Source organism: Myotis lucifugus, unplaced genomic scaffold (assembly GCF_000147115.1).
Source record: "Myotis lucifugus unplaced genomic scaffold, Myoluc2.0 scaffold_291, whole genome shotgun sequence".
Classification (NCBI taxonomy): domain Eukaryota; kingdom Metazoa; phylum Chordata; class Mammalia; order Chiroptera; family Vespertilionidae; genus Myotis; species Myotis lucifugus.
The window spans coordinates 56878-82962 of NW_005871339.1; the positions used below are offsets into that span (position 1 = coordinate 56878).

A 26085-nucleotide genomic window follows, 5' to 3' on the forward strand; every position below is an offset into this window, starting at 1 on the left:
TTCGTCTTTTGAAGAGGATGACCCTATCCCAGATGAGTTGCTGTGTCTCATCTGCAAAGACATCATGACTGATGCCGCTGTCATTCCCTGCTGTGGAAACAGCTACTGTGATGAGTGTGTAAGAACAGCACTCTTGGAATCAGAGGACCATACATGCCCAACATGTCATAAAAATGATGTCTCTCCTGATACTTTAATTGCCAATATATTCTTGCGACAGGCTGTTAATAACTTCAAAAATGAAACTGGATATACAAAAAGACTACGGAAACAGTTGCCCCCAACACCACCCCCAATACCACCTCCGAGACCACTCATTCAGCGGAATCTACAACCTCTGACGAGATCTCCAATATCAAGACAACAAGATCCTCTGATGATTCCAGTGACATCTTCATCAGGCCACCCGGCTCCTTCTATATCTTCATTAACTTCTAATCAGTCTTCCTTTGCCCCTGCTGTGCCTGAAAATTCATCTACCCCAGAGCCTGTACCTGATGTAACTGTAAAGGTCTCCGTATCAGTCCACTCAGAAAAATCAGATGGGCCTTTCCAGGATTCCGATCATAAAATATTGCCAGCTGCAGCCCTTGCCTCACAACATTCAAAGGGAACCTCTTCAATAGCAATGACTACCCTTATGGAGGAGAAAGATTACCAGGTGCCTGTGCTTGGAACCCCATCTTTGCTTGGACAGTCATTATTGCATGAACAGTTGATCCCTACAACTGGTCCAGTAAGAATAAAGGCTGCTCATCCACGTGGTGGTCGACCAGCTTGGGAGCTTTCCAACAAGCTTGGATATCTGGTTTCTCCGCCACAGCAAATTAGGAGGGGAGAGAGGAGTGGCTACAGAAGTATAAACCGTGGACGACACCACAGCGAAAGATCACAGAGAACTCAAGGCCCATCACTACCAGCAACTCCAGTTTTTGTGCCTGTTCCACCCCCTCCTCTGTACTCACCTCCTCTACATACACTGCCTCTCCCCCCAGGTGTTCCTCCACCACAGTGTTTTCCTCAGTTTCCTCCTGGCCTGCCAACACCTGCTGGGTATAGTGTCCCTCCCCCCGAGTTCCCTCCAGCACCAGCCAATTTATCAACACCTTGGGTATCATCAGGAGTGCAGACTGCTCATCCAAACACAATCCCAACAACACAAGCACCACCACTGTCCAGGGAAGAATTCTATAGAGTGCAGCGATGGCTAAAAGAAGAGTCTGAATCTCCCTATAGAGGTTCTTCATGCTCCAGAAGTTCTTATACTTACTCTAAATCAAGATCTGGTTCAACGCGGTCACGTTCTTATTCTCGATCATTTAGCCGCTCACACTCTCGTTCCTATTCTCGGTCACCTCCATACCCCAGAAGAGGCAGAGGCAAGAGTCGAAATTACCGCTCAAGGTCTAGATCTCATGCATATCATCGGTCTAGGTCAAGGTCACCACTATATAGACGATACCATTCACGATCAAGGTCCCCTCAAGCATTTAGGGGACAGTCTCAAAATAAATGTACTGTACCACAAAGGGAAACAGAACGTGAATATTTTAATAGATACAGAGAAGTTCTACCACCATATGACAGAAAAGCTCATTATGGGAGGAGTGTTGACTTTAGAGACCCATTGGAAAAAGAGCATTACCGAGAATGGCAGAGAAAATACAGAGAGTGGTATGAAAAATACTACAAAGGTTATGCTGCTGGAGCACAGCCTCGACCATCAGCAAATAGAGAGAACTTTTCTCCAGAGAGGTTTTTACCTCTTCATATCAGGAATTCTCCCTTTAAAAGGGGCTGCAGAGAAGATTATTCGGGTGGACAAAGTCATAGAAGTCAAAACATAAGTGGTAGCAACTATCCAGAAAAGCTTTCAACAAGAGACAGTCACAATCAGAAGGATAGTACAAAGTCAAAAGAGAGGAAGAGCAACAGTGCTGCAGGAGATGGTAAAGGAAGTAAATATAAGAAACATCGAAGGCTGAGAAAGGGGGAAGAAAGTGAAGGCTTTCTAAACCCAGAGTTGTTAGAACCTTCTAGAAAATCAAGAGAACCCACAAGTGGCGAGGAAAATACAACAGACTCATTATTTGTTCTTCCGAGTAGAGATGAACCAATGGATGCAGAATCCATCCCTTTAAAATCAGTGTCTGAAAAATACAGGAGAGAAAAAGATAAGCCAAAAGTAAAAGGAGACAAGACCAAACGAAAAAATGATGGATATTCTGTGTCCAAAAAAGAAAACGTCAAACCTGCTAAGGGATCCCAAGAAAAACTAGAGGGAGAGGGTGAAAAATCTCTATCTGAACCTCCACTTAAAAAAGCCAAAGAGGAGACTCCAAAGACTGACAGTACCAAATCATGGTGTCCCTCTCAAAAAGATGAAAAGGCCATTGGCACCCCCAGAAAAGCTCACTCTAAGTCAGCATAAGAACACCAAGAGACAAAACCTACCAGAGAGGAAAAAGTGAAGAAAGACTATTCCAAAGACGTCAAATCAGAAAAACGAACTAGTAAGGAAGACAAGGCCAAGAAGCCTCCTGAGAACAGTAAGCCTCTTGACAGCAAAGGAGAAAAAAGAAAAAGAAAAACTGAAGAGAAAGATGTAGAGAAAGACTTGGAATCATCTTCAATGAAAGTCTCTAAACTCAAAGTAACTGAAATAGTGAAGCCATCGCCGAAACGCAAAATGGAACCTGATATTGAAAACATGGATAGGACCCCTGAAAAGGACAAAACTTCATCATCAACAGCCGCAGCCAAAAAAATTAAGCGCAACAGAGAAACTGGTAAAAAAATTGGAAGTACAGAAAATATATCTAATACAAAAGAAACCTCTGAAAAATTGGAGTCAACATCCAACAAAGTTAAACAAGAAAAAGTCAAAGGAAAGGTGAGAAAAAAAGTAACTGGAACTGAAGGATCCAGCTCTACTCTTGTGGACTATACCAGTACGAGTTCAACTGGAGGCAGTCCTGTGAGAAAATCTGAAGGAAAAATAGATACCAAGCGAACTGTCATCAAAACTATGGAAGAATATAATAATGATAATACAGCTCCTGCTGAAGATGTCATTATTATGATTCAGGTCCCTCAGTCCAAATGGGATAAAGATGACTTTGAATCTGAGGAAGAAGATGTTAAAGCCACACAGGCTGTGTCAAGTGTAGAAAAACCTGCCAGTGTTATAAAAAATGTTAGCACTAAACCATCAAATACAGTCAAGTATCCTGAAAAAGGAAGCGAGCCAGCAGAGAAACTTCCACAACTCACCAAGGAAGTGAGCCATGAAATCATACAACATGAGGTCAACGGTTCAAAAAACTCTACATCTAGTGAAAAAGGGAAAACCAGAGAGAGAGAGATCGATCATTCAGTGTTGGAGAAGGAAAATCCTGAAAAGAGGAAGAGGAGCACTCAGCCAGAGAAAGATAGGAATTTGGACCGTCTCAATGAACAAGGTAATTTTAAAAGTTTGTCTCAATCTTCCAAAGAGACTAGAACCTCAGATAAGCATGATTCCACTAGAGGTTCCTCAACTAGAGACTTTACTCCCAGCAGAGACCAAAAAACCGACTATGACAGCAGAGAATATGCAAATTCCAAACGTAGAGATGAACGGAATGAATTATCAAGAAGAAAGGACTCTCCTTCTCAGAGCAAAGATTCTGCATCTGGACAGAAAACTAAGCCAAGGGAGGAGAGAGATTTGCCTAAAAAAGGAACAGGAGATTCCGAGAAAAGTAATTCTAGTCCCTCAAGAGATAAAACCCCTCATGATCATAAAGCCACTTCTGATACTAAACGCTTAAGTGAAGAGACAAAATCTGTAGATAAAAATCCTTGTAAGGATCGTGAGAAGCATATGTTAGAAACAAGGAACAGTAAAGAGTCAAGTGGCAATAAATTACTTTACATACGTAATCCACCAGACCCACAGACTGAAAAAGAGCAGGTTGCTGGGCAAATTGATAAGAGTGCTTCCAAGCCTAAACCCCAGTTAAGTCACTCCTCTCCACTTTGCTCCGACTCAACTAGAGAAACTGATGAAGCTGCTTTTGAACCAGATTATAATGAAAGTGACAGTGAAAGCAATGCATCAGTAATAAAAGAGAAAGATACTTCGGGGGAAATTTCTAAGGAACTGAAAGATAAAGTCATAGAGAAAGTAAAAGAGAGCCCAGACACAGCAGCAGTCAGCCAGGTCGGTGTCACCAGGAGCCAGAGTCAGAGCAGTGCCAGTGTTAATCCAAGTAGAAGTCACAGCCCTTCTGGAAGCCAAACTCGAAGCCACAGTCGCAGTGCCAGCTCGGCAGAAAGTCGGGGCAGCAAGAAGAAGAAAAAGAAGGAAAAGAAAAAGCACAAGAAACATAAAAAACATAAGAAGCATAAGAAACATGCAGGCCCTGAAGCAGAATTGGAAAAAAGCCACAAACACAAGAAAAAGAAATCAAAGAAGAGCAAAGATAAAGATAAGGAAAAGGAGAAGGAGAAGGAGAAGAAGGAGAAAGATGACCAAAAAGTGAAATCTGTCACTGTGTAGAAGGACAGATTTTAAAAATTGACTTAATTACTAAGTCATCTGTATTAAATTTTGTTATAATGTAAAGAGATTCAAGCCTTGTAAATAAAGATAGGGAAGACCCTGTGCTGCACTTAAAATATTGCTGCTTGATGATTTGATTTTTACATGAGAGCTTTATAACACGAACTTTTGTACAGAATTGTGAGTTGTGACCATGTAACATGAGAGGTTTTGCTAGGACCAATTTTTAAAAATATATATATTTTACTGATTTTTTACAGAGAGAGGGATAGAGTTAGAAATATCGATGAGAGAGAAACATCGATCAGCTGCCTCCTGCACACCCCCTACTGGGGATGTTCCCACAACCAAGGTACATGCCCTTGACCGGAATCGAACCTGGGACCCTTCAGTCCGCCATCCAACTCTCTATCCACCGAGCCAAACTGGTCAGGGCAAGACCTATTATTTTTAACCACCATTAATTAGTTGCGGTGGAGTTTACTGTACTGTGAAATATTCACATTTGAATGTTTTAACTGCCTGGCAAAAGCTGATATCACTTCTAAAATATCAGCAGAATGATTTGCAGACCTGACAAGCTCTGGGCGCTGGTTGGTAAGCCTGAAAGTAACCACAAAGGTGATTCCTTCATAAATTCCTAGCTGGGCAGGTCATGCGGGTAATCACATCCTAGGCCAGGGGTGGGCAACCCCTGGCACCCGTGCCAAACATGGAACACCAGTAACTTTTGCTGGCACACAAAACCCTCTCTTATAATCTTCCATTTACAATTTTTGTGAACATTTGAATGACTTAAATGTTAAATTACAAGGAACCGGCAAGACACTTGATGTTATGTTTGGTTACATAAAGGCTTTTGAAAAGAAAGTGGAAGTCTTTCAGAGGGATGTAGATGGTGAGATTTAGATATTTCCCAAAACTCAAGAGGCACATCAAAGACCTCCCAAAAGGTGACAGAACATACTGTCAAAGCCACCAAAAGCTGTTTTTAAACATCATTGAGTCAACTATTGAGCAGTTCTTTTCAAGATTTGTGAAATTCAGAGAACTGGAAGAGACAGCAAAATTCATGAGGTTTCCAGACAGCATGAAACTGGAGGAACTAAACTTACAAACGTTTTCATAGATAGACATGGCTGACTTTGAAATGCAGTTGATTGAATTTCAGAGTAGCTCAATTTGGAAGCAGAAATTTATTGACCTTAGAGTTGACCTGGAAAACTTTGAAAGAAAGCGATTAGAGACAGGAGTACCAGAGAGAAGTGTCAAAAATGAACTATTTAGGACTTGGAATGCCATTCCAGAAAATATTTTCTGTTTAAAAAACTTTGCAACAGCGTTACTCTCCATGTTTTCATCCACATATGCTTGTGAATCTTTGTTCTCAGCGATGAATTTTGTTAAGTCTCATAATAGGAGTAGCCTCACGGATGAAAGTAGTAGCTCATGCTTATCTCTGAAGGTCACAAAATATAAACCTGATGTAAAATCTCTGTCATCAGTGATGCAGCAGCAAAAGTCCCACTGATAATAACAAACGGAGTCATAAAGTTTTCAGTCGCATTATCAGTGTAGATGTATACATTAAAAAATAAATGTATTTTTCATCATCATATACTGTGTTTTTGTCGCTCAAATGAATTTTATTATTTCTTCAAGGTTCTTCACATACATACACTTTAAGAGATATCAAGTAGTTGCCAGAACCGGTTTGGCTCAGTGGATAGAGCGTAGGCCTGCGGACTCAAGGGTCCCGGGTTCGATTCCGGTCGGGGGCATGTATCTTGGTTGCGGGCACGTCCCCAGTGGGGAGTGTGCAGGAGGCAGCTGATCGATGTTTCTCTCTCATCAATATTTCTGGCTCTCTATCCCTCTCCCTTCCTCTCTGTAAAAAATCAATAAAATATATTAAAAAAAAAAGAGAGATATCAAGTAGGTGTAACATGTTCTCAGAAAATTAGGGTTGGCACGCAGGAGAATTTGAGTCAGAGATTTTGCTGGTTTTGGCACACACTCACAAAAAGGTTGCCCACCCCTGCCCTAGGCCTATAGCTTCCTTAGTGTAAGGCCAATCTTTACCATAAGCCCTGCTCTTTGTTCTTACGCATTTAGGATCAGATACCTTTGATAAGTCCGGGTGAATTTCTTTTCCAAACCCCTTGGAGGCATAACAACATTGGCACCAGTTATGCTGCTGCTCATATACCATCTCTACTTACTGGAAATGTTAACTATCCTGTAGTCACTAATGTAAAAAAAGGGGGTGTTTCTCCATTTTGCTTCCTAGTAGTCGACATCTTACACGTGTTGTCACAGCTCCTTGCTGGGGCGGTAAGTGTGCCCTGTGTGACTCCACCTGGAGAGGATTCTGAAAGCCTCCTCTCAGTGTCTCCTGGACTCCCTCTGTATGACCTTTTCCTGTGCTGATTTGCTTTGTGTCCCTTTGCCATAATAGATCATAGCCCTCCACCCTCGTAGCCTAGTAGATCAACAGGCTTGGGGTTCTCTGACACGTGGCCCTTTACAGAAAAAATCTGCTGAGTCCATTCTGCATGAACATAAACACTACATTGTCACACCTAAGAAAATAAACAATTATTCTGCACTATAATCCAACATCCAGTCCATATGCAAGCTTTCCCAATTGACCCCCAAATGACATAGAGCTTTTTCTTTGAACCGGGATCCAATCAAGATTTGTATATGCAAATATGTAAATGAGTACATCCCCTCCTTTATATAGGCGTTCGTTCCCTCCTTCATCCATGACTTTAACTCTGTGAAGATATCAGGACGGTTGTCTTGCGAACTCTCCCAGACTAGGGTGGTGATTGTCTTCTTGTGCACCCTGCTCAGCCTTCCTGTGTCCTGACAGCTGGGGTGCAGCCCTGAAGGCTGGATGAGGGTCAGGTTTGACTGCCCACAGGTGCGGCTGCTGCGTGGGAGCCCCCCGCACCTACAGTGGCCGGCCATTTGGGGCGGGGACTGATAGCTTGGACCACCTTTCTTTAGCCCTTGTGCCATTTTCTGATGATTTTCGCCCTGATTCAAACATGCATTGGGGGCCGCAGAGAGTTTTCTCCAATTCTTCCATTTTCTTCTATCTGTGCTCGCTGGCTTTCTTTGCTAAAGAACCTCTGTCATCAACCAGATTAAACTACCGCCCCCCCTAAAAGGCAGGCAAACGTTTAGTGACCTTTGAATTACAACTGTCTAGAGCTGTCATTGCGGTGTCCGGCCACTACGGGGCGATGGCGTGCAGCCGGGGAGAGGTCCAGGCGCCCAGTGGTCAGAGAGCGCGCCCGGGCCAGGCCGGCGCGGTCGTGTGACGTCACACCGCGCGACCTGACGAAGCGCGGTGGCGCTGTCCTTGGTACCTGGGTTTCTCAGTAGCGATCGCCATGGTTCCGCGAGTGCAGCTCCTCCCTGAGATCCAGCTGGCGCAGCGCCTGGCGGGGAACGAGCAGGTGACCCGGGACCGGGCGGTGAGGAAGCTCCGGAAATACATAGTGGCCGGACTCAGCGGGCTGCAGGTTGGCGCGTGGCCTGCGGGGCCGCCTTGGGGACTAGGCCTGCCATTCGGGGCGCAGCGCGGCCTGGCAGGAGGGGGTTGGGGTACGATCCCGGCTGGGTGGCCTCCGATCCACGTGGTCCTGCGCGCCTAGCGGGTATTTCCACTGCCCCTCCCCGCGGCATTGTCACTTGTCAGTAATGCGCCTTGTGTAATTGTTGGATTGTCATTTGCGTTTCACTGTAGCGTACGCCCCGCGAGAGCAGAGAACATGCTTGTTAGCTCGTCTGTGTAACAGAGGTTCTCAAAGTGTGGCACCCCATCGGCAACGGCAGCATCACGGGGTCGTTTGTTGGAAAGGCAATTTCTTGTTCTCATCCCAACCTCGATGGATCAGAATCTGGCCATAGCGTCCGCGATCCGTGTGTTAGGAAGCCCCCAAGTGATTCTAACACTGGTGCTCAGGCCTGAGAACCACTGCTCACTGAACACAGTGCCAGACAGAGGAACTCGGTCAATATTTTGAGTGATTTTATGTGTCTTCGTCCTGTACTAGCCCGATGACTTAACCTTTTCTTTTGAAATTTGAAGTGTAAGGCAGAAAAGTGCACAAACCCCAAGTGTGATTCTGGATGAATTATCCCCCTAAGATAGCCAGCCACCATCCAACTCAGGAGATAGTGACTCATTCCGTTTTGAATCTCCAAAAACGTACAGTGCCTGCTACTTGGAGATCCTCAGTTTTTACTGAAAGGATGAAATGGCAGTTGCCTGGGGGAGTCCCCGCGGCCCCAGGCCCAGTGGGTTCCGAGTTAGGAGGATGTCTGAGAGGAGAGGGAAGGTCCCTCGGACCCTGGTACTAAAAGGCTGGGCCCACTTAGTCTGAGTGTTGCTGTTTTGGTGCAGGTGGTTTCACTCATGACGAGCTGCTGAAGGTGTGGAAAGGACTGTTTTATTGCATGTGGATGCAGGACAAGCCACTCCTCCAGGTGAGCATATGGGAAGGCAGAAGGAGCTGGAGCAGCAATATCAGTGGGAGGCCAGATGGGCGTGTGGTTGACTCGGCGAAGTTTGCAGCTTTTTCTTTTTTCCTTTGGGCTTTATTTATTTATTTACTAATGGCAGGAAAGTGAGGGCCTTTGTTCAGAGCGGGTCTTATATTTGTTGAGTTGAGCACCATAGCCACACAGGTGCTCATCAGTGCAAGTCAGTGCCCGGGTGAAGCCTGGGTTGTCTGTCTGGAGTTTGTGAGAGATCACAAACAGCCCTAAATGATGTAAACCAAGGGAGAGGGTCTAAGTCCTCTGAGACACAAATTTCTCCTGCAGCCTTTTCAACTTGTCTTTCCTTAAAAATAAAACTATTTTTTATTTTTTTAATATATTTTATTGATTTTTTTTACAGAGAGGAAGAGAGAGGGATAGAGAGTTAGAAACATCGATGAGAGAGGAACATTGATCAGCTGCTTCCTGCACACCCCCACCAGGGATGTGCCCACAACCAAGGTACATGCCCTTGGCTGGAATCAAACCTGGTACCTTTCAGTCTGCAGGCTGACGCTCTATCCACTGAGCCAAACCAGTTAGGGCAGAAAACTATTTTTTTTTAAATATATTTTATTGATTTTTTACAGAGAGGAAGGGAGAGAGATAGAGAGTCAGAAACATCGATGAGAGAGAAACATCTTTCAGCTGCCTCCTGCACATCTCCTACTGGGGATGTGCCCGCAACCAAGGTACATGCCCTTGACCTGAATCGAACCCGGGACCTTTCAGTCCGCAGGCCGACGCTCTATCCACTGAGCCAAACCGGTTTCGGCAGAAAACTATTTTTTAGAGCAGTATTAATTTGCAGAAAAATTGAGTAGAAGGTAGAGAAGTTTCCCGTTATGTCCTGCCCCCCCTCACATGCACAGCTGCCTTTGTTACCAACATCGCCCACCAGATGGTACATTTGTTATAATAGATGAGCTAACACTTGACACATCATCATTATCCTCAGTCCATAATTCACCTGAGGGTTCACCCCTGGGGTATGGTCTGTGGTTTGGACAAATGTATAATGACATGTATTCATCACGATGGTGTCTTACAGAGTGGATTCATTGCCCTAAAATGCTAGCCTTTGTAAAACAGTGTTTATTAGAATATGAACTGCTTACTCTTCTTCGGGAACCCTGGGGGGGGGGGGGCAGTACTGAAAGTGCAGAATCCTGCACTGTATTCCATGTCTCTAAACTAGAGTCTCAGGGAAGGCTCTGGAATTACCCATTTAGCAAGTGCAGGGAGTGCTGCTTGGCCAGTGACACGGGGAGGTAGTGAGTAAGTTGCAGGGGTCTGGTTGGCTCCCTCTTTTTATTATTATTATTTTTAAAAATATCTTTATTGATTTCAGAGAGGAAGAGAGATAGAAACATTAATGATCAGAGAGAATCATTGATCAGCTGCCTCCTACTCGCACCCTACTGGGGGTCAAGCCCGAAACCCAGGCATGTGCTCTTTATCAGAATCGAACCCGGGGCCCTTCAGTCCACAGGGTGAGGCTCTATTCACTGAGCCAAACCTGCTAGGGCAATACCGTACATGTTAAAATTAAAGTGGCAACCTGGTGTGGTGCTACCAAGCTTCTGGACTGACTCTCGTCTGATGGTTGTGATGTTCCTCAGTGAGCTTTTTCTCTTCTGACCACCATCGGCAGTTCTAAACACTTCCGCTTTCCCATGGGGTCACTTGGGGGTTTTTAGAGTCTTGATGTCCAGACCCTCTGTCCTTAAGTGGAGCTGTGAGGGCGGGGCCTAGGCACCAGCATTGTGCCTCCATCTGCTGCCCTAAGGGTGGTCAGGTCCAGGGAGCATCACTGGTATAGGCCCTAGGACCATTGCTAGTGGTTTAGTTCAGACTTAAATAGGCAAAGGATCAAAATTTGCTGGAGGAGCCGTGCTGCGGCGTGCACAGAAATCACAGAAACTACTTTCTCAACTTGGCAGAGTCTAACTGCATTGGAGTCATTAGTGGAGGAGAATATCTACCTTCTGTACTTTTTACCTTCTAAGAACGTGCAGAAGAGTCTGCTCCGCAAAAGGCAAAGTATAGAGTGTTCACCTAGTGACACTGGAATGAGTCAGTGAACGCAGGCCCGTCCATTGCTGAACCATCTGATCAGCTCTTTGCTGTTGGAGAAGCCTGTAACGGGAGATAAGAGATGCCCCTTTGTGTCCTGATGTCAGGGTGTGGGCAGGGCTGGTTTCTCCTGAGGCCTCTTTCTTCAGCATGAAGATGCTGTCTTCTCCCTGGGTCCTCATGTGATTGCCCCTCCGTGTCTGTGTCCTGATCGCATCTTATAAGGACAGCAGTCTGATTGGATGAAGTCCCACACAGTGACCTTGTTGTATCTTAACTACCTTTTTAAAGACCATATCTATAATAATAAAAGCGTAATATGCTAATTAGACCAGAGGTCTGGACGAAGCTGGGGCTGCCAGGGAAGCCCAGGTCCCAGGTGCCTGTCGGCGGCCAAATGGAAGCCCAGGTCCTGGGTGCCAGAGGGAAACTGGTGCCAGCAACCAGGGGAAGGAAGGCCTACTCTTACACAAACTTTCATGCATTGGGCCTCTAGTATACATTATATACATATATTTTATATGTGCATATATATTTATACATACATATATATATATTTTTTAATTGATTTTAGAAAGGGAGAGAGAGAAACATCAGTGCTAAGAATCATCGATTTGCTGCCTCCTTACACTTCCCCCCACTGGGGATGCAGCCTGCAACCTGGGCATGTGCTCTGACCGAGAATCAAACTGACCTCCTGGTTCATAGGTCGATGCTCAACCATTGCACCATGCTGGCCGGGCATATATCTCCCTCTTAAAGAAAGGGCCTGCCCCGCTCGACCCTGCTCATCGTGGCCCAAGTCCTCTCCCCCACAACCCACTCTGGTGCCCTACCCACTCAGGGTTCCTGTAACACCCTCCCTGGGATCAGGAGGGTGGGGCTCCCTTTCATGGCCCATCCCTGCTAGATTGTGAGGACAAGCTCTGGTCATTGATCAGGGATCACTCTCCCTTCTGGGTTCCAATTCCTTCACACCTGGGTGGTGACAGCTCTGGTCCTACTAGCCCAGCAGGTACTGTACACCCTCCCACATTTTGTAGATAAATCCTCAGGTCATCCCCCAGTAACAGGCTTTGTGAGAAAGGCAAGGAGAGGGCGGGAGGGCGCGGGATCTGCTTTGTGTCTGAAGCACCTGACTCTGCCTCTCAAACCCACGCTGACCGCCCTGTGCTGCTTAGCTGTCCCTGCCTGGACAGCTCGAGAATTATTGCCTGTGACTCTCAAGGGCGGGGCGGGTCCCTTTGTCACTGTCTTCTTGGTGCTGAGGAAATAGATGGCACTGACCAGTGACTTGAGTGCTTAGTAAAAGGGATGAGGTGGTCAGCACCCCAGGGGGACTTGGAGGGAAGGGGCGCCATTACCAGCTTAGCCTGAAGGGCTCACTGGCAGGCCAAGTACCAGGACCAAAAGCATCCTGTAGAAGAGAGGTCGCTGCCAGGAGACGCCGAGGTGGTCCCTGCAGCAAGTGCTGGGGAACGAATGGTGAGGGCAAACCCACAGGTCAGCACCCAGAGCCCAGGGTGGGCAGAGGAGAGGCTGGGCCTGCTGGGCAGATGGAAGAGCACAAGCCCAGCATTTGTCCCCAAATCCTCTGCCAAAGGGGTCCCCCAGACTGGCTCTGGTTGACTGTCATGTGCTATGTTTTTAGTGAGGTGAAATTCACAGGAAGTAAGTACACCTGAGTCTCTTCAATTGCACAGCCCAGGGCATTGGTACCTCCCAGCCTTGTGTAACTGTCTCCCCTTTCCTGCCACAGATGCCTCATCGACCTGGGCACAACCCACACCCGTTAAGCAATCACCCATTACTAACCAGGCGGTGCAGGGCATGGCTGTCAGCTCTGCTTAGCACCCTCAAGGCTGTCTCCCCAGCCGGTCCCTGAAAGTCCCCAGGTGGGAACTGTGTTCCATCTTCTGTTCAGTGAAGAGGTGCTTGACTCTAAGAGGGTGGTATGAACATTTTATTCTTCCAGTTCATGGAGGGACGGGGACGCACACAGCTCACTGTGCAGAGATTTCTCACTGCCGCTCTCCAGGCTCCGCATGCTCAATGTCCCGCCCTTCCACGCTCCTCATGACCTCAGGACACAGACAAAATGCCACACGCCCCAGGGGAGCCGAGTGGGGTTCAGGAATGTCAGACCGACATTAACCCTCAGGAACACATATTCTACCTTGACCCTGAGCCACACAGATAGAAATTTCACCCAATAGTCATTACTCCTATGGTTTCAGGGGCCCTCTTTTTAATCTATTTCACACAAACATAGGGCAAACCAACCAGGCACTGACCGCACTGACGGGCAGGACCCTGTTGAAACAGGCCCTTCCAGAGGCTCAGGCTTTGAGCAGGTGCTCGCAGCCCAGGGGATGAGCAGCACAGCCTCCCAGGCTGCCGGTTCTGAGCAGCTGTGCAGCAGGTTTGCGCAACACTTTGGTCCCAGCCGTGTCATTGCTGCTACGGAAACAGTGTGACTGAGCACATCTGGAACTCATGGTCTAGAATGGGTTTTTCTTGAATCTTTTACTTACGGGGGCAACCGAGGCCTGGAGACAGGACGCAGAGTCCAGAGTTGTAGTTGGAGCGACTCCTGGGGCCCCGGGTCGACCACCCACTGGCTGGGACCTGGGGCCACCCCGCTGGGCTCTCCTCCTCAGGGGGAGGGTCTCAGGCCCGGCGCGTGGCCGTGAAAGACCTTTGTAAACACGTCTATTGGTGGTTATGGTTTCAGATGAAGAAAAAACCCACAGCAAAGGAGGAAATTTGCAAAAACTTAAAAATGTTTTTATTTAGGGATCATCTAAACCCTCTTGGAAAGCAATTTAGTTAAGATCATTGGTTGGGAGGAAAATACGCTGTTAAAGTCAGAAGCAGAGACACCAGATTGGTGCAGAGCAGCCCCTCCAGCGAATGTGGCACAGCATAGAGACGGTGTTCATTTCTGACCCCGACACGCAAACACGTGACAGAACCACGTGGTGAAGGTTCAGTTCAAAATCCAGAACTAGAAATAGGCCAGCTCATCCTGCTTGGTCTTGTTGGTCTGATAATTGTGCAAGGCCAAAGCCTTGTTTTCATGAGGGAGACTTTGAAACACACGAAGGTGCACGAAGTCATCATCTGCAACTTGAACCTGCAAAGAGAGATTCCAGTGAGGGGGGCAGGTGCTGCCTCTGACCCCAAGTCCCTGTGCCTGGCGGACTGTGTGAAAAGGCCCTGAGAGCCTGGAGGCCGAGTACCTTCAGGGCAGCGATTCTCAACCTGTGGGTCGCGACCCCTTTGGCAGTCAAACGACCCTTTCACAGGAGTCGCCCTAAGACCATCCTGCATATCAGATATTTACATTATGATTCAAAACAGTAGCAACATTACAGTTATGAAGTAGCAATGAAAATAATTTTATGGTTGGATCACAACATGAGGAACTGTACTTAAAGGGCCAGAAGGTAGAGAACCACTGCTTCAGGGCATCAGCCACTAGGGTGGTGACATTCCCATCTTCCTCTTTCAGGCCTAGCAGATGCCCATCACCCCAGCCAGCACCCCTGGCTTCCTACGTTCGCTCCTCAGAGTCCTTAGTTGCCCGAAAGGCTCAGTCCTCTCCTCCATGGAGGCCTGCAGGAGTGCATGCACTCATTTTATTTTATTATTTTAAAAACATTTTTATTGATTTTTTAGAGAGAAAGAAAGAGGGAGAGATACTCGACTGATTGCCTCCTTCATGTACCCCAACTGTAGCCAGGGATCCAAACTGCAACCCAGGTACCCGCTCTTGACCAGAAATCAAACATGAGGCCCTTTGGTGTGCAAGCTGATGCTCTATCTATTGAGCCACACCAGCCAAGGCTACAGGAACCCCCTTAAGCACCCCTGTCCTGGCCCCTATAATTCCCCCATCTCCCCACATCTGCATGAGCACCCCCGTAGCGGACACTCCACCTTGATGAAGTAGTTAGTCCCCGCGACCACCTGGCTCTTGTACTCCATGGCCTTGAAAGTGGGGTACTTCTTGTTTTCCTTCTCCTCCAGCTGGGACTTCACCTAGGGGGCAGGAGAGAGGGGAACTCAGTGTCTTCCTTCCTGCCAGTGTGAATGACACTGGAGCTGCGGCCTCATGTCAAATGTTACAAACTGACCCCTTAACGCCACCCTTTACAGATTATTCCTCGCAATCAGGACCAAGCCTGTCAAACCTGTGGACTTCATCAGGCATGTGGCCTGCCTGCGCCTTCAGGGAGGGGCCCTAACCAGGGATAAGAATGGAGGTGAATGGAGTGGGCACCTGACAGGAGGGAGGGTCAGGAAGGGAGAAGGCAGGCCCCTCCTGCCGCTCCTCTGCCCTCGTATGCGGCCGGCAGGGTTCTCACTGCAGGCCTACCTGTGTCTCAGTGCTTACCTGTCCTGCAAGGTGCCATGTTTGGTCCGCAGGGATCTGACCCTGCAGACGGTGGACAAGCCTATGGGGATGAGTGACACACACAAACGCACACAGGAGTCTGGGAAGGAATGGCCTCCCCCTTGGCCTGTTTCAGGAGTGGAGGCCGGAAAGCAGGAATGATAAGACCCAAATGCAGGTGATGGGACTGGGCATGTGGCAGCCTCCAGGCACTGCCCGTGGTGACAGTTCACTGATAGTACTGTGGACCGGGGGAAAGACGGGCTGTACTAGAGCCAAGGGGAGCAGGACAGGCCTGGGGATGGGGAGGAAGTTGCCAGAACCAGCCCTCAAGGGGCCAGGAGACTGCAGAGGGCCAGGGAAGGCCAAGGTCGGGACTGGTGGGCACTACTTGAGGAGGCTGAGCCAGAATTTGGGACTTTGACATCCTTCTGGCCAGGGCTCCCTCTCTGACCTCTGTCCTCCACACCTGCAGCCCAGAGAGCTGGGGGAGGAGTCAGTACCTGAGGCAGCAAGAGGGTGTCCCTGCCCTGTCCTCTAGGAGCCACAGGCAAAGCCCCGCCCTCAAGAACTGCCTCCCAGCAGCCATGGTGACCGCCCCCTTACTTGTCACTTTCAAGTGACCAGCACCACATCAGGGAGCCCCAAGACAGCAACTCCTCTTGATGCTCATTCACAGTTCACACAGCAAGTGAGGAATTCCTTAGGCCTGGGAACCCGGAACCTCAAGAGAGGCTGGGCTCCAGAGCCGTGTGGGAGAGGAACCTCGCCCAACTGGCTCACCACACAGTCCCTACAAATTCCTCATTTTCAAAGTCTCATGGGACTGACTCACCATCCTTTACTGTGGTCAGATGGTCTAAAGTTTAGACTCTGAACCACCAGAGCACAGGGGGTGGAGTGGGGGTGGGGTTCTATCGGGTTTGGGAAGCAGCAGGTTTGTTGGACTTTGTGTCCTCTCAGAACCTGAGCCTTCCTGTGGCCCCACCAGCCCACCTTCCCCAGAACCTTCGGTGAAGGCCCCCCTGTGATGCCCACTTTACAGACGAGTAAACTGAGGCACAGGAGTCAAACGCTGCCCAGGGTCTGAACCAGGCTCTGCCTCTGCATCCCAGCCTGGTGTCTGTTTTTGTTTTACTTACACAAGGAGCACTGGAATAAGGCAGGGCAGAAGTTAGGACCCCTGCAGACCCTTCCCCAGCTTCACAGACCGGAACCGCCCCAGGACAAGCATACCAGGCCCTTCCCTCTAGAGGCCGAGGCCCAGGGTCCCTGTCCCAGCATCCATACCCTCCGCGTCCGGGCGGGCGCTGCCCCTCTGCGGACAGGGCGGGACCCGACCCGGGCTCCGGAGGACCCGGCCGCCTACCTTGTCGGCGATGGCCTGGATCTCGGCCGTGGCGGCCCGGGTTTCGGAGGGCCCACCACACAGCACCCTGGGAGCGCTCATGGCGGATCTGCAGGCACAGAACGGAAGAGCAGAGAAGGCAGAGGGAGGGTTTTAACAGCGAGCAGGGCCCTTCCTCTGTCTTAAGTCCTGGGCTCAGGTGACGCGGGGCGGAACCACGCGGGGGCGGGGAGGAGGGCGGTCCGGTGGGACGGGCCGGAGGCCAATATTGGTTAGGGGTGGGGTGGGTGGGGCATAGGAGTGGTGTAGGGCGGGAGGAGCCGGGTGAGGGACGGGCGTCTTGCACAACCTGGTCCCTGCGGAGCGCGCCGCCTGGGGACCACTGGCGTGCGCTGCAGTGCGTGTACCCTGTTTGGTGTTGGTCTTATTGGCCTCGGAGACACGGCGGGGGTGGGGGGGGGGGGGGGTATCCGGCTCTGCGCGCCTCCAAAATGTGCCACTTTCGCTTGTTGATTATGTTGAGCGGAGGGCGATCAAGACCCAGCCATGGGGTGGGGAGGACTTCCACCTCTCCCCTCATGGCATTCAGGGAAGGCCCTGGCCGAGGTGGTCAGTCCTTTGCAGCTTTCTCCTGTGCACCAAAGGGTCGTGGGTTCAACTGCGGGTTCCATATCCCCCTGGGGCCCTTAACTGCAGACAACTGATCAATGTTTCTCTCTCATGTTATGTTTCTCTCTTGCTCTCCCTCTCCCCTCCTCTCTCTAAAATAAAGGGGGGAACAAAAATTAAATGATTATGTTAAAATCATTTAGGTGGGGAGCCTGGTCCAGAAAGAGAGCAAAGATCAGAGAGAACTTTTTTAAATCTGAGACTCAGCTGCATGGCAGGGCAGACAGCTGGTTACCAAACATCTGCTCTTCCCTCTTCCTGTGATTTGTCCTCCTCCCTGTGAAGCTGCAAACCCACATCCTGGGCCTGAGCTCTGGAAGCTATGACCTCCGCTGCCACACCCCCTGCAGGGCAGCTTCCAGATGGGAGAGACCCAGAGATGAGTGGGAGCTGGACCTGAGAGTCCCCAAGAGCAGTAGGGAGAGACGTCTGTGCCCACTGGGCTCCAGAAGTAGCTGGGGACAGAGACTGCCAGGGCATCTTGGAGTCCAGGACTAGGCCTGCCTGGCCTCACTGCCCAGTGCATTGGACTGCTTTGCACTTCTCATCTGCAAGACCAGGTCCAGCACCCACCTTGCACCAGCACGTGACCCAGGGACATAGAGAAGGGCTGACGTGTGTGAGCAGAGGAGGCACAAAGGAGTCCTTGATGAGATGCCTCCCAGGGCCTTAGGTTGGGGTGGGAGTGGCATTCCAGCTGCACCCCTCCCCCACTCCAGGGCTGCACCTCAGGGGATGCTGGGCCTCTCCCACCACTGGGTGCTGTCTGCAGGAGCAGGCCCAGTCTTGCCTTCCGTAGGGCTCCGTGCCAAACCCCAATGGGAGCGGCCCATGATCAGATAAGTGGGAGAGGCCAGCTGTTCCCGCACCTGCCAGGGAAGAGCCTGGTTTGTAATTCAAGGAAGGGTGGGAGGCCAGGTGTGTAGGGGAAGGAGAGACCCCTATAATTCAGTCATAATTGAATGACTGAATGAGTGAAAAAGGGGTCACATAGCAGACCTGACCAGCTCTGGGCGTTTCTTGGTGAGCCTGAAAGTAACCATAAAGGTGATTCGATCATAAATTCCTAGCTGGGCAGGTCATGCAGGTAATCACATCCTAGGCCTATAGCAGGGGTGGGCAACCCCTGGCACACCCGTAACTTTTGCTGGCATGTGAAACCCTCTCTTATAATCTTCCATTTACAATATTTTTCTTAATATTGACTTTTTCATTTTTCAGATAAATTCAGTGTAGGTGCATCTTAGATAAATAAATAATTTTACATAACAAGTTATCTTAAAGACATGGACTGACGAGAGAGGGGAAGAGCAATTTATATGCCTCTGCCTTAACTCTCCCTGCCTTCCTAGATCTGACCAGTGTTTTGGTTTCATCCACATATGGTTGTGAATCTTTGTTCTCAGTGATGAATTTTGTTAAGTCTCATAATAGGAGTAGCCTGACGGATGACAGTAGCTCGTGTATATCTCTGAAGGTCACAAAATATAAACCTGATATAAAATCTCTATCATCAGTGATGTAGCAGCAAAAGTCCCACTGATAATATCAAAGGGAGTCATAAAGTTTTCTGTCGGACTATCAGTGTACATGTATACATTAAAAAATAAATGTATTTTTCATCATCATATACTATGTTTTTGTTGCTCGAATGAATTTTATTATTTCTTCAAGGTTCTTCACATACGTACACCTTAAGAGATATCAAGTAGGCGTAACATGTTCTCAAAAAATTAGGGTTGGCACGCAGAAGAATTTTGAGTCAGAGATTTTGCTGATTTTGTCACACACTAACAAAAAGTTTGCCCACCCCTGGCCTATAGCTTCCTTAGTGAAAGGCCAATCTTTCCCATAGGCAGCCCTGCCCATTGTTCTTATGCATCTAGGATAAGATACCTTTGATAAGTCAGGGTGAATTTCTTTTCCAAACCCCTTGGAGGCATAACCACATTGGCACCGGTTAGGTTGCTGCCCATATACCATCTCTACTTATTGTAAACTAGAGGCCCGGTGCACAAAAATTTGTGCACTCGGGTGGGAGAGGGGGTCCCTCAGCTCGGCCTGTGCCCTCTCGCAGTCTGGGACCCCTCGGGAGATAAATGACCTGCTGGCTTAGGCCTGCTCCCGGGTGGCAGAGGGCAGGCCCAATCCCTAGGTGCAGCCCCTGGTCGGGCTCAGAGCAGGGCCGATTGGGGGAGTTGGGGGCGCCGCCCCGTCATGCACAGAGCAGAGTGGATCGGGAGGTTGTGATGCCACCTCTAGTCACTCTCAGGGTAGGGCCGATTGGGGGGTTGGGACACCGCCCCCGTCACACTCAAGGCAGGGTCAATAGGGAGGTTGCGGCGCCACCCCCTGTCACGCACAGAGCAGGGCCGATCAGGGGGGTTGGGGCACTGCCCCCTGTCATGTACAGAGCAGGGCCCATCAGGGGGGTTGGGGCTCCGTACCCTGTCACGCACAGAGCAGGGCTGATCAGGGAGTTGAGGAGCTCCCCCCTGTCACGCACAGAGCAGGTCCATCAGGGGGTTGGGGAGCTCTCCCCTGTCACTCACAGAGTAGGGCCGATAGTGGAGTTGGGGCACTGCCCCCTGTCACACACAGAGCAGGATGGATCAGGGGGTTGGGGCACCGCCCTCTATCACCCACAGAGCAGGACCGATCAGGGGGTTGGGGCGCCGCCACTGTCACACTGAGGGCAGGGCCGATGGGTAGGTTATGGCTCTACCCCGTCACACACAGAGCAGGGCCGATCAGGGGGTTGGGGCGCCGCACCCTGTCACACACAGAGCAGGGCCGATCAGGGGGTTGGGGCGCCGCACCATGTCACACACAGAGCTGCAGGGCGATCAGGGGGTTGGGGAGCTCCCTCCTATCAGGCACAGAGCAGGGCTGATCAGGGGGTTGGGGCACCTTCCCCTGTTACGAACAGAGCAGGGCGGATAGGGAGGTTGTGGCCCCACCCCCTGTCACACACAGAGCCGCAGAGCGATCAGGGGGTTTGGTTGCTGCCCCTTGTCACGCTGCTCCAGGGGCCAGGAGGCCTCACGGCTCCACTGATTCCGGTGCTGGGAGGCATATTACCCTTTTACTATATAGGATAGAGGCGTGGGGGCCAGCTGGTTTGCCCTGAAGGGTGTCTTGGATCAGCATGGGGTTCCCAACTGGGGTGCCTGGCCAGCCTGGATGAGGGGATGATGGCTGTTTGCAGCTGGTCACACCCCCTTCAGGGTGTGGGTACCCACTGGGGTGCCTGGCCAGTCTGGGTGAGGGGCTGAGGGCCGTTTTCGGGCTGGCGGGTGACTGAAACTCCCAACCTGTCCTTTTTTTCTTTTTTTTAAATTCTGGGCCAGCTTTAGCTCTGAGGCTTGGCTCCAGCTCTGAGGCCTCGGCTGCTGAAAGCAGGTATCTGGTTTGTTTGGGTTCTATAATTGTAACACTGTTTCGGTCCTGCTCACTCCAGCTCTGAGATCCCGGCTGGCTGAAAGCAGGGATCTGCGTTTGTTCTGTAATTAAAACAATGTTGCGGTCCTGCTGGCTGAAGCCCAGCTGGCTGAAAGCAGGTTTCTGGGGTTTTGTTTAGCTTCTATATTTGTAACATTGTTTCTTAGAGTGCAAGCTCAGAGGCCGGCAAGGCAGGCGGGGAACGTTGGCTTCCTCCGTCACTGAAGCAAGCAAGCCTCCTGTTCACTTCAAGCTGCCTGGCTGCCGGCTGCCATCTTGGTTGGCAGTTAATTTGCATATCGCCCTGATTAGCCAATGGGAAGGGTAGCGGAGGTCCGGCTAATTACCATGTTTCTCTATTATTAGATAGGATGTTAACTATCCTGTACTCACTAATGTAAAGGAAGTGGGTGTTTCTCCATTTTGCTTCCTGGTAGTCGACATCTCACACGGGTTGTCGCAGCTCCTTGCTGGGGAGGTAAGTGTGGCCTGGAAGCCTCCTCCCGGTGTCTCCTGGAATCCCTCTATATGACCTTTTCCTGTGCTGATTTGCTTTGTGTCCCTTTGCCATAATAGTTCATAGCCCTCCATCTTCGTAGTCCAGTAGATCAACAGGCTTGGGGTTCTCTGACACGTGGCCCTTTACAGAAAAAATCTGCTGAGTCCATTCTGCATGAACATAAACACTACATTGTCACACCTAAGAAAATAAACAATTATTCTGCACTATAATCCAACATCTAGTCCATATGCAAGCTTTCCCAATTGACCCCCAAATGACATAGAGCTTTTTCTTTGAACCAGGATCAAATCAAGATTTGTATATGCAAATATGTAAAGGAGTACATCCCCTCCTTTATATAGGCGTTCATTCCTTCCTTCATCCATGACTTTAACTCTGTGATGATATCAGGACGGTTGTCTTGCGAACTGTCCCAGCCTAGGGTCGTGATTGTCTTCTTGTGCACCCTGCTCAGCCTTCCTGTGTCCTGACAGCTGGGGTGCAGCCCTGAAGGCTGAAGGAGGGTCAGGTTTGACAGCCCACAGGTGCTGCTGCTGTGTGGGAGCCACGCCCCACCCACCCACCCACAGTGGCCGGCCATTTGGGGCGGGGACTGATAGCTTGGACCACCTTTCTTTAGCCCTTGTGCCATTTTCTGATGACTTTCGCCCTGAATCAAAGGTTCACTGGGGGCCGCACAGAGTTTTCTCCAATCCTTCCATTCCTTCTATCTGTGCTCGCTGGCTTTCTTTGCTAAAGAACCTCTGTGATCAACCAGGTTAAACTACCCCGCCCCTAAAAGGCGGGCACAGGTTTAGTGACCTTTGAATTACAACTGTCTAGAGCTGTCATTGCGGTGTCCGGCCACTACGGGGCGATGGCGTGCGGCCGGGGAGAGGCCCTCCCAGACGCCCGACGTCAGAGAGCGTGCCCGGGCCAGGCCGGCGCGTTCGTGTGACGTCACACCGCGCGACCGGCCAAGCGCAGTGGCGTGGTCGCTGGTACTTGGGGCTCTCAGTGGCGATCGCCATGGTTCCGCGGGTGCAGCTCCCCCCTGAGATCCAGCTGGCGCAGCGCCTGGCGGGGAACGAGCAGGTGACCCGGGACCGGGCGGTGAGGAAGCTCCGGAAATACATCGTGGCCAGGACTCAGCCGGCTGCAGGTTGGCGCGTGGCCTGCGGGGCCGCCTCGGGGACTGGGCCTGCCGGGTGGAGGCGCGGCGCGGCCCGGCGGGACATAGGGGGGCGGCCGGGGGCGGTGCCGGCTGGGTGGCCTCCGAACCACGTGGTCCCGCGCTCCTACGGGGGTATTTCCACTGCCCCTCCCCGCGGCATTGTCACTTGTCAGTAATGCGCCTTGTGTAATTGTTGGATTGTCATTTGAGTTTCACTGTAGCGTACGCTCCGCGAGAGCAGAGAACATGCTTGTTAACTGGTCTGTGTAACAGGTTCTCAAAGTGTGGCACCCCGAGGGCAACGGCAGCATCACGGGGACGTTTGTTGGAAAGGCAGTTTCTTGGTCTCATCCCAGCCTTGATGGATCAGGAACTGGCCGTAGCGTCCGCGATCCGTGTGTTAGGAAGCCCCCAAGTGATTCTAACACTGGTGCTCAGGTCTGAGAACCACTGCTCATTGAACACAGTGCCAGACAGAGGAACTCGGTCAATATTTTGAGTGATTTTATGTGTCTTCGTCCTGTACTAGCCCGATGACTTAACCTTTTCTTTTGAAATTTGAAGTGTAATGCAGAAAAGTGCACCAACCCCAAGTGTGACGCTGGATGAATTATCCCCCTAAGATAGCCAGCCACCATCCAACTCAGGAGATAGTGACTCACTCAGTTTTGAATCTCCAAAAAAAGAACAGTGCCTGCTACTTGGCGATTCTGTTTTTATTAAAAGGATGAAATGGCAGTTGCCTGGGGGAGTCCCTGTGGGCCCAGGCCCAGTGGGTTCCGAGTTAGAAGGATGTCTTGGGAGGAGAGGGAAGGTCCCTTGGACCCTGGTACTAAAAGGCTGGGGCCACTTAGTCTGAATGTTGCTGTTTTGGTGCAGGTGGTTTCACTCATGACGAGCTGCTGAAGGTGTGGAAAGGACTGTTTTATTGCATGTGGATGCAGGACAAGCCGCTCCTCCAGGTGAGCATATGGGAAGGCAGAAGGAGCTGGAGCAGCAATATCAGTGGGAGGCCAGATGGGCGTGTGGTTGACTCGACGAAGTTCACAGCTTTTTTATTTGAGATTTATTTATTTATTTATTTATTAGTTAGTTAGTTAATTAATTAATGGCAGGAAGGTGAGGGTCTTTGTTTAGAGAGGGTCTTATATTAGTTGAGTTGAGCACCATAGCCCCACAGGTGCTCATCAGTGCAAGTCAGCGCCCGGGTGAAGCCTGGGTTAACTGTCTGGTGTTTGTGAGAGATCACAAACTGAACCCTAAATGATGGAAACCAAGGGAGAGGGTCTAAGTCCTCTGAGACACAAATTTCTCCTGAAGCCTTTTAAACTTTCTTTCTTTAAAAAGAAAACTATTTTTTAGAGCAGTTTTAATCTACAGAAAACTGAGAGGAAGATACAGAAGTTTCCCCTTATCTCCTGTCCCCGCCCCCCCCTCACATGCACAGCTGCCTTTGTTATCAGCATCGCCCACCAGATGGTACATTTGTTATAATCGATGAACTAACACTTGACACATCATCATTATCCTCAGTCCATAATTCACCTGAGGGTTCACCCCTGGGGTATGGTCTGTGGTTTGGACAAATGTATAATGACATGTATTCATCACGATGGTATCTTACAGAGTGGATTCATTGCCCTAAATTGCTAGCCTTTGTAAAACAGTGTTTACTAGAATATGAACTGCTTACTCTTCTTTAGGATCCCGTGGGTGGGGGGGCAGTATTGAAAGTTCAGAATCTTGCACTGTTTTCCATGCCTCTAAACTAGAGTCTCAGGGAAGGCTCTGGAATTACCCATTTAGCAAGTGTACGGAGTGCTGCTTGGCCAGTGACACAGGCAGGCAGTGAGTAAGTTACAGGGGTCTGGTTGGCTCCCTCTTATTATTATTATTACTTTTTAAAATATTTTTATTGATTTCAGAGAGGAAGACAGATAGAAACATTAATGATCAGAGAGAATGATTGATCAGCTGCCTCCAGCATGCCCCTTACTGGGGGGTCAAGCCCGCAACCCAGGCATGTGCCCTTTATCAGAATTGAACCTGAGACCCTTCAGTCCGCAGGCCAACGCTCTGTCCACTAAGCCAAACCTACTAGGGCTGGTTGGCTCCCTCTTTCTGCTGGTCAGGTGGCTGCATGTCCTGTGGATCCCTGCTCTGGCCTGCCTTCTCTTATTCTCTCCTTCCATGGCCAACCTCTGTTGCTCAGGGCTCAGCCGGATCATGAGGGCAGTGACTGCCCTGCTGCAAGGTTCTGCTGACCCCAGCTGTAGAGTGAAGCCCTTCGCAGCAGGGATGTAGCTTGCAGGCCTCAGGCACACTGGGCTGAAGCAGCCAGTGAAGCCTGTCTCATGACGGGTGGACAGCTGAGTGTGTTGCTTGTTGTTGTGAAACCGCATTTCTTCAGGGGCTGAAGGAGATTATTTGACTGTTTCCTGCACAGGAGGAACTAGGAAGGACCATCTCCCAGCTCGTCCATGCTTTTCAAACCACAGAGGCACGTGAGTATCCTTACCCCTTGGGAAGGTCAGAACCACCGAGTCAGTAGCTTCCACCCAGAAGCCTGGGTTCTAAGATCTAGAGCAAGAGAGAAGTCCCCATTGTAGCTGGTGTCTCCTGGTGCTTATGTGTGTCAATTTGTATTAACTCTTTTACCTAAAATACACTCAGCTCAAAAATCTAAAGGGCTAATACCCTACATTTTATTTATTTTAAATATATTTTTATTGATTTTAGATAGGAAAGGAGAAGGAAAGAGAGAGAGAAACATCAATGATGATAGAGAATCACCGATCAGCTGCTTCCTGCATGCCCCCTACTAGGGAACGAGCCCGCAACTCGGGCATGTGTCCTTGATCAGAATCGAACCCAGGACCCTTCAGTCCGCAGGCGGACGCTCTATCCACTGAGCCAAACCCGCTAGGGCAATACCCTATATTATAAAATTAAAGTGGCAAGCTGGTGTGGTGTTACCAAGCTGCTGCACTGACTCTCATCTGATCGTTGTGATTTCCTCAGTGAGCCTTTTCTCTTCTGAGCACGATCAGCAGTTCTCGACACTGCCGCTTGCCCATGGGGTCACTGGGGGTCTTTAAAATCTTGATGTCCAGACCCTGCTGTCCTTAAGTGGAGCTCTGAGGGTGGGGCCTAGTAACCAGCATTGTGCCTCCCTCTGCTGCCCTAAGGGTGGGCAGGGCCAGGGAGCATCACTGGCATAGGCACTAGGACCATTGCTAGTGGTTTAGCTCAGACTTAAATAGGCAAAGGATCAAAATTTGTTGGGGGGTTGGGGGACGTGCACAGAAATCGCAGAAACTACTTTCTCAACTTGGCAGAGTCTAACTGTATTGGAGTCATTAGTGGAGGAGAA

At 49.7% G+C, this 26085-nt stretch overlaps 2 protein-coding genes and 1 pseudogene across 4 annotated transcripts in view; 2 read left to right on the plus strand and 1 right to left on the minus strand.

The window, feature by feature from the left end:
- LOC102432461 overlaps positions 1-4609 on the plus strand; it is a 5547-nt pseudogene extending 938 nt beyond the window's left edge.
- Positions 4610-7956: 3347 nt separating this feature from the next.
- RRP1 (ribosomal RNA processing 1) overlaps positions 7957-26085 on the plus strand; it is a 30629-nt gene continuing 12500 nt past the window's right edge. Inside the window, exons 1-3 of one of the 3 annotated variants that reach the window (XM_023763580.1) lie at positions 7957-8082; positions 8967-9049; positions 25159-25216. In XM_023763580.1, the coding sequence (XP_023619348.1) occupies positions 9020-9049; positions 25159-25216 (88 nt within the window). In that variant the 5' untranslated portion in view covers positions 7957-8082; positions 8967-9019. Of the gene's footprint in view, positions 8083-8966; positions 9050-22488; positions 22701-23591; positions 23675-25158; positions 25217-26085 lie in introns of those variants that run through there. The other 2 variants (XM_006099905.3, XM_014465356.2) reach the window with 2 other exon arrangements.
- On the minus strand, positions 13941-17149 carry CSTB (cystatin B). The gene is made up of 3 exons (XM_006099906.3): positions 16948-17149; positions 15122-15223; positions 13941-14315 (listed from the first exon to the last, which is right to left on the minus strand). Exons 1-3 carry the CDS (start codon positions 17026-17028, stop codon positions 14187-14189), a joined length of 312 nt encoding a protein of 103 aa, XP_006099968.1. The 5' UTR covers positions 17029-17149; the 3' UTR covers positions 13941-14186.

Excerpts from the sequence above, each read along its gene's own strand:
- CSTB (XM_006099906.3), bottom strand. The coding sequence starts at position 17,028 with ATGAGCGCTCCCAGGGTGCTGTGTGGTGGGCCCTCCGAAACCCGGGCC. Across the intron at positions 15,224-16,947 it reads TCCAGGCCATCGCCGACAAG|GTGAAGTCCCAGCTGGAGGA; the intron begins GTAGGCGGCCGG and ends CCTGCCCCCTAG. Across the intron at positions 14,316-15,121 it reads GGACTAACTACTTCATCAAG|GTTCAAGTTGCAGATGATGA; the intron begins GTGGAGTGTCCG and ends CTCTCTTTGCAG.